At 45.7% G+C, this 7,993-nt stretch overlaps 1 protein-coding gene across 1 annotated transcript; it reads left to right on the top strand.

The window, feature by feature from the left end:
- The first annotated feature begins 1,697 nt into the window (after positions 1 to 1,697).
- On the top strand, positions 1,698 to 5,193 carry LOC130583384 (trefoil factor 1-like). The gene is made up of 4 exons (XM_057382691.1): positions 1,698 to 1,782; positions 2,708 to 2,854; positions 4,204 to 4,353; positions 4,957 to 5,193. The coding sequence occupies exons 1-4, from the start codon at positions 1,701 to 1,703 to the stop codon at positions 4,962 to 4,964; spliced, it is 387 nt and encodes a 128-aa protein (XP_057238674.1). The 5' UTR covers positions 1,698 to 1,700; the 3' UTR covers positions 4,965 to 5,193.
- Positions 5,194 to 7,993: the final 2,800 nt, after the last annotated feature.

Raw genomic sequence — 7,993 nt, 5'->3', positions numbered from 1 at the left:
TTGTGATATGAGCTGTGATATGAGGGATGGAGCACAGCCCTCATCTGCCTGCAGCCTGGTATCTTGTGAAATAGAGGAGGATACACAAAATATTTAATTTATGAATTGTGACTTTCCATGAGAAATGTCATCCAGGTCTTAAACAGGGATGGATATAAATAAAGTCCATAAAGTATTAAAGAGGTAACCTTTAGGAAAAAGAACCCTATTATTTTTTTCCCTTGTAGAATAAAATCCTTCCCACTTTGTTGGAAATACTTTCCAACAAATAAACTTCCTGCAAACCACAACGGTAGAAGCTAAAAGTTCTCACTTGAAGCTTTGTGATGGAAAGATGCAAAAAACAAACTTATATATAAAATTCAAAAGCAAGAAGACATGATTCTGTCAAAGGTCAAAAAAGTGCCTTGAATCTGTTTTTTGGTGGTGAACAGGAAGAGTTACCTGGTGCTTTCCCCATGGGAAAAGTGATGCTGCAGAGCACCAAAGGGGCTGCAGCCAACCCTGCTCTGCAGGTACAAAGATGGTCTCACCCTCACWCTGAGCCTCTCCCTCTCCCTGGCACTGCTCTGGTTCTGTTTAACAGTTGAGAAGTAGCTGGAAGTTAAGAAATCTTACMGTAAATGGTAGAAAAATGTCCAAAAGGGAGATTGAAACTTTCAGCAGTCCAAGYCCSAAGGCCTGTTGTCCCAAAACAGCCCAAGGGCTGCCCTTGATGCCACTAAAATCAAAAAACAGGGAGAAAAGCAGTCCAGAAACTCTCCTTCCTTCTCTGGAGTCTCTGTGCTGTGGATTCTCTTGGGCTTTTGGTTTGTTTTTTTTTTTTTTTTTTCCCTGATCTCACCTTCTTTTCCTAAATACCCTGAGTGGAAACCAACAGTGGCCTTAGATGGGCTCAGTATTTCCCTGTCACACCTTCCACTTTCTGTGTTTATGTCCTTTTTGTTTATGTCTTTCACCGTTGTCTCCTGAAGCTTGGAGGTGTCACACCTCCAGCCCTCCTCCCTTTCCTGGTTCAGAGTAAGCACAACCAAAACCTTAAGACTAAGGGAAAATTGAGGCAGAAAAGATACACCTGGATATAAATTTTCTGTAATGACTGGAAAATAAAACTGCCCAGAAGTCTGAAATTTTCTAATGGGAATGAAATCAGCTGGCACCCAGAGCACCCAGAGCACCCAGAGCACCCAGAGCCAGAGTTTCTGGCACCCAGAGCACCCAGAGCCAGAGTTTCTGGCACCCAGAACACCCAGAGCCAGAGTTTCTGGCACCCAGAACACCCAGAGCCAGAGTTTCTGGCACCCAGAACACCCAGAGCCAGAGTTTCTGGCACCCAGAGCACCCAGAGCCAGAGTTTCTGGCACCCAGAACACCCAGAGCCAGAGTTTCTGGCACCCAGAACACCCAGAGGCACCCAGAGCACCCAGCAGCATCCCTTTGATGGATTATGGGATCACGTAATCGATCTCTATCTATAGGTACGTAATAGATACGHGATCGATAGCCCATGGGAGACCAGAAATTTATCTCTGGGATATCAAAATATGCATGGCAGCACTTCCTAACCAAACAAAAGGAGACCCAGCCTCTGGGTGAAGCATCAGATGGAACAATGTTATCAGAGCCCGCTGGGCAAACATGGGGAGCACATAAAAGCTGCTGCTGCTGGGGAAAGCAGCACCTCTGCTGCTCCACGAGCCATGGATCTCAAGGTGGTCTGTGCTCTCGCCATCACCCTCCTCATAGCCCTCAGCACCCTGGCAGAGGGAATTGCACCTCCAAGTAAGTACACCCACCTCCTGTTGCCTTCCAGGGRCGTGTGGAACCGTGATCTGCAGCCAGAGCCTGTTGGCATTAACAGACAGCACAGCAAGTGGCTTTCTCTGCTGCTATTTATTCCCAAAGTGGAGCCTACTTTTTAAATTTTTCAGAGAGATCTGTAKCAAAATGAGAAAGATTGCAGGTAAACTCGCTTGTGTTGGTGGAATAACCAAGAACCCGCTGCAAAGGCGGAGGAGGTCGCTAGAGCAGGACCAGGGCTGGAGCAGGAGGCAGCTTTGTCTGAATTGTCTTCTGATGTTTGTTAAATGCTGCTTTGCCACGTGAATGCAGTTTTAAAGGAGTTTGTCTGCCTCCTCATTTAAAGAGAAGTCGTTTAGACAACTCCAGAAGTGGAAAGCCCATAACTCAATGACAGCTGGAGGACAGCTCCAGAATTTCTTGATTGTGCATGATTGTGTAACAGTTTTAAAATGCTAAAAGCACAGCTGCTTTTGCATATCATCATATATTTTACAATCACCTGACARGAATGCAAAGATTTTGTATTTTTATATCTGAATATCCACTTGAACCTTAAGTCTTTTCCTCTTCATGTGAGATGGGCAAAGTAGCAACATTTATTAGCATAATATTTGAAGTTCTTGGGATTCCCTACTTGGTGTGGTTGATTCGGAGCCCACAAACCCCACTGTGCTGAGCTGGCTTGGCTGCAAGTGAGAACCCCGACCCTCAAAGGGTCTGGGAGGAGTTTGGTGGGAGTTTAAAAGCAGSTTTTAAACAGCTCAGAGTGTGGTCTCGGCAGGGAACAGAAAAGATGGAAGTGTTTAGGAAAAGAGCTTTGTTCCCAGTGAGCATCTGATGAACGCCTCTCCRTAACAAGTATGCAAACTGACACCCTGTGACTTGCTCCTTCTGTCCTGAACAGCAAAATGCCAGTGTAAATTGGTTCCCAGGGAGAGGACAAACTGTGGCTACCCCGGGATTTCAGCAGTAGAGTGCAAGAAAATCGGGTGCTGCTTCAACGCTTCAGTCCCCGGCGTCCCCTGGTGCTACAATCCCAGAGCCAAGAAAGGTAATATCTCTGCCAGAAACACTGATTTACCTCATGTTTGGTTWTCCAGAAATCTGTACAACCAGGGAGCAGTTCTGCTTTTCTCCCCAGGCAAGAAAAGAAAAGGAAGTCTCAAACCTCTGTCAGGAGATCAGTGGAGATATAATTCGAAGTCAGGCCGTGCTTATTCATCAGATTTCTGCCTCATCCTCTTCACACAATGTATTATTTCCTCTCCCTYCAGGCTTCTGGTTATCAAACAACCCATGCTGATTATTTAGAGACATTTCACTGCCATTTGTGATCTTTTTTGGGGGTAGAGGAAGGGATCCTCAGCCTTTATTTAAATGGGTTTGCTACGTGGCTACTTGACATCTGCCAACGTCCTGCTTCTATTTTTTGCCACTATTTTCTCAGAGAGGATAACAGCTGCTCTCTCCCAGTCTTTCAAGGATTAGGTGTATATTTTACATAACTGTGTTAAGTAACTGAGTGTAATTAGCTGTGTTAATTAACTCAGTGTAAGCTACATTTGCTGGGCTGACAGCACAGCTCCTTCTTGGGGGAACTCCAGGGCAGCCTCAGCAGCTGCACAGGTGGCATGAAAGAAAATGAGGGTGCRGAGGCAATGTTATCCAACAGAAGAACTTGATATCACCTGAGATTAGTCAACAGGGATCAGATTTACAGGAGGAAAAAAGAGTTTTGCTTTTGAGCACTGTTTGCAATTGCAAATCTTGAAAAGTGAGCRGCAGCACCTTACGGTGCCATTTTCATAGAATTGCTTTTCTGAGTAGAACTGCTTCAGGAGAGSAGCACTGAAGTATTCAAGATGGGTAGTGCAACATCCTTACTTGTGATTTTTAGTTTAATTGCTAGAAAGAGATGAGATTTCCTCCTAAAAGCCTTATTTCCTTTCTGTAAGTTAATCTGGCGTGCAGAGAGGGCTGGGCTGTCCTCGCCCTGTGTTAGCCAGGCTGCTTTGGGGTTATGGGGTCAGGTCCTGGACATACCCTGGTGTGAGGCCAGTGCATGTGTCACCCCTGCAGGAGACACAGGAATCATCACCCCATTGCTGATCCAGGAAAGGTAAAGATGGGTCAGTGCCAGACACTTCCAGGGGTGAATTTTACCTCCTGTGGTCCCTGGGGTGCAGCAGCAATCCAYCACCCTTTGGAATTTAGTTTTGCCTCATAAGCTGGGTGAGGATTTGGGCGAATCTGCTGCCTGAAATTTGTTCAGAAGTCGTCATGGCTGTCACTTCTGCTCGGTGACCTCACTTTTGTGCCTTTTGTTTATGAGTTACATCATCAGCATTACAAAGTAACACATTCTCATTCCTTCCTCTGTTTTTTKCTCGCCTTACACAGTGAAGAAAGTGTGTCCCAATGAACCCTACACCAGGATAAACTGCGGCCACCCCGGCATCAAGGCCAGGGAGTGCCAAAAGAAGGGCTGCTGCTTCAGGGCACACCCCGCCGGTGTCCCCTGGTGCTTCTACCACCGCGTCATGGAGGAAGGTAATGACCCTCAGGACATGTCCCCTATGTCCCTACGGCTCCTGGCAGGGTCCCTGCTCTGCCTAGGCTTGGCGTGCTGTGCCAGACAGAGATTCCTAAGGGTGTTGGCAGGAAAAGGTGGCTAAACCCTAAAAAAACCAGCTTCTTGTACAGAGAGGGGAGTGTTGCCAAAGCATCTGGAATTTGTGCGCAATGTGGCTGCACAGGTAACCTGGGCTCAGAAAATACCATAGGAGAGGTGCAGCCACCCAGCTCAGATCCACCTAATCAGCATGAGAGATAAAAAATTTTGCTTTAGAAATGTGGTATGAAACTCACAGAAATTTCTGATCCCCCTACCAAATTTTATTTTTGTTAGGGTTGACCTTTCAGCGTATTTAATAACCAGCTCAGCCACACTCTATTCTGTGCTGTGTACAATTCAACATAATTTGTTTTTTTTTTTTTTTAGTTAGGAAATACATCTACGTATGGTAATTGGTCAAAATAGCTAAAAAAGATATTTTTGGATGTCCTATATCTAAGCAAAACACTCCCTAGCATCTTGTGTGATTTATGGAGAAAACATGTSCCTTAATCTGCTTCTACTCTTTGCCTCCCCAGCTTGTTAAAGGAGAAACTTTCATCGAGAACTTTGCAATCTTTGGATCTACTCCAACGGAACGACAGACGGAGGTCCCAACTCAGACTTTTTATTTTGCAACAGCCACGATTTCTAGGCTGTTGGGTTTTGTTTTTTTTTTTTATCTGGGATTGACTCATTTCCGATGAAAACTCACTGGTAGCTTTTATTGTCTCAGTAGGCTAGCACCACACAAGTTTTCACTGTAATAAAAGAAATACGACACAATTTGTGAGGTGGTTTTTTTTTGGGGGGGGTTTTTTTTTTTTTTTTGTCTTTATTTCAAAACTGTGTATTTCTCCATTTCCCAGGGAATTTGGCATGTCAGCAACCTGCTGATGAGAGACTAGTGCTTCCAAAAGGAGCATGGCACACAGCTTTTTGTGTCAGTTACACTTCACATTTGCAAGCGACTGCTCAGATTTCTTGGCTGGCATCACACAGGCCACTCCTCCTTCTCAATGCTGGAAATACTCAGAGTCTGCCTTTACACAGATGTAGCTGTGGGTCTGGGGCTTTTTTCTCCCCTTAGGACACAGGGAAGAGTCCCTTTGTTAGCTGATTGCTGGCTTGGTCTGGCTAAACTGTCACAGCGCTGTAAAACCCTCCCCCTCGGAGGTTTGATTTATCCCAGCACACTTTGGTGATGAGTAACTTCATCCAGGCAGGTGAAAAATTGGTAATTCATAAACCCTTTCCAACTGGCTCAATAATAGGATTTGAAAGTGGTTGGATTGGGGTTGTAATGTGAGCAATAAACTGAGCAGCCTTCTGAAGGTCTTTGTTTCATGGAATCACAGAAAATGCTGAGTTGGGAGGGCACRATATCACCTCACAACCCAAAAACTCTGGTTTTGAAGCAAAGCATCCCCAACMGCCTGCTGAGCCACCAGGTCATGAAGCTGCTCTGAGCATTTGGGGTTATAAATCACAGTCAGGTGCTCACAGCACTAATAATTGTTACCTAAGGACCTGCCCTCGTCAGTAAATCCTAAGGGATGATGGCTATTCTGGGAATTTACGGGAGGTGAGCGCTTGAGGTCTCTCCAGGTAGACTGTTATCCACGCCCACGCAAATGAACTGGAAAAAAATTGCCTGGAATTCTCAAAATTAACATTTTTTGTGGGAAAATAAAGCAGGCAGGAACAGAGTGAAAGCCCCAGCTGCCAAGGRTTTGAAGATCACAGACAGAGTCAGGGTGGAGCAAGGTGAAATCCCAAAATAGGAGTGCACACCTAAGGAGTGGGCAGGACCTGCAGAGATGTGGCTGCAGGAGGAGGGAYCTTCCTCTCCTCCCTTTTGGGGTCACTCTGAGGGCTCCCCTCACCTGAGTCAGTGTCCATGGGCCTCATTTACAGGCTCAGAGAGAAAAAAGACTCAAATGAAGACTCACCCTTTGTACCTGCAGCCCTGCACACCCACACTGCCATGAAGCAAGTGCTAAATAAGCAAACAAAGTTTTAAGTATTTTGCTGGAGGTGAAAAAAATGAGGTCAGAGATGTGATTTTCATCAGCAAAGGTGCTACAGGAACCCATTTGTGTCAATTTGTGACACAAAGACTGTGTGCTGATGAGGCCATTATGCTGCAAACAATGTTGAAAATCCAAAATACCCAACARTCCCAAACTGCAACCACGGCAGCAGAGTGCCACCAAAGCCCCAGCTGCTAATAAAGGCTGGACAGARCATGTTTGATGGATTGCAATGGTGCTTCAGAGAGTGGAGATCTTCTGCTGGCTTTTAAAGCAGTTGTAGCCAAGGAAAAGGCCTCAGAAATTGTTATTTTTGAAGGAATGCGGGGTTTGGCTGGCACAGAGAACTAACGGAGAAAATTAGGGCAGACAAGGAGCTCAGAGCACACGGGTGCTAGCAACAAAGAGCAAACCTGTAGCCATGTGMCCAAGGTATTTAATTGCAAACACCTCCAAAAGAGTGTTTTTTTGTAAAATTTGCCACTTCCTTCAGGTGCTGTTCCCAAAGGTCTCTGGATCCTGCTACAGTGTCACACACATCCTCCGGCAAAGCTCGAGTTTGAAAGGAAAGTTTCAGACAAGGTGCTAAACTGAAGTGAAAATGAATATGGAAACTGAAATCTTCCTGTGTTGAGAGCAGCTGAATCCCACAGTGCTGCCAYAGGTCTCTGTGAGTTTTTGGCTTTATTGAAAACTCAACCATGAGGGTGTTAAACAGCTTGGAGAACAGAAAATAAAGCACAAGAAGCTTTATTATTAATGTTAACACATGAAGTGTGTTAAACCCAGGCAGAATGAGGGTCTCCAGACCCAGATTAAGGTTCCAAGAAGTCTCTCTCACTGCCAGACTGAGCCCAAAAATGAGAACTCKCTGCTCTGGGGTGATGGATGCTAAATCTGAAGAGCAAAATGCAGGTGAGAGTCTCAGCAGCTCTCAGGTAATCTTTCCAAGCAGCAATCTGCCAGAAACAGAAGTCCCCTTTGGGCAGAACAGTCTATTATAACTCTGAGGGCTTCTTTTTCCTCATCTGAGTCTTCTTCTAGAGCATTTGCAAGCTGCCAAGTTGGTGTAGTACAGCGAGCTGCCCTCAGAGAGCACGGATATCCCTGCTCCAGGACACCCCACCAGGTACACAGCGGGATWCAGGAATTTCCTCAGTACCAGAAAAAATCAGCCAGCCAGCCAGMCTTTGGTGTAAAAAYACTTTTASAGTGCTGCAATGCAGAGTGCACTCAGGTTCTGGAACCAGCTGGGGAGCACTCACAGGTGCTGTGGAAGAGGATCTGCTGTGTCCCAGTATTTGCCCTCCTGGGGGTGCTCCTTCCCCTGCCACTCAATGGTAAAATTCCCATTTTTCACTCCATAAAATTTAATTTCATGTAACTTGCACTTGCCAGAGGTGGGCAGGGTAAGAAAACAAAGCACTTTTCTGTTGGGTACCAATGTTTCTGTTCACCTAGCTGTGATAATTTCCTTGTGATGTCCTTTTGCACACCCACTGTGACACCCAGAAATCCCCCTGGAGAAGCCACCGGACACAGA

The sequence above is a fragment of the Malurus melanocephalus genome, unplaced genomic scaffold (genome assembly GCF_030028575.1).
Source record: "Malurus melanocephalus ecotype Western Australia unplaced genomic scaffold, MMel_1.1 scaffold_579, whole genome shotgun sequence".
NCBI lineage: Eukaryota > Metazoa > Chordata > Aves > Passeriformes > Maluridae > Malurus > Malurus melanocephalus.
Note: the sequence above shows the minus strand (reverse complement) of the source record. Positions and strands in the feature narration are given on the sequence as shown.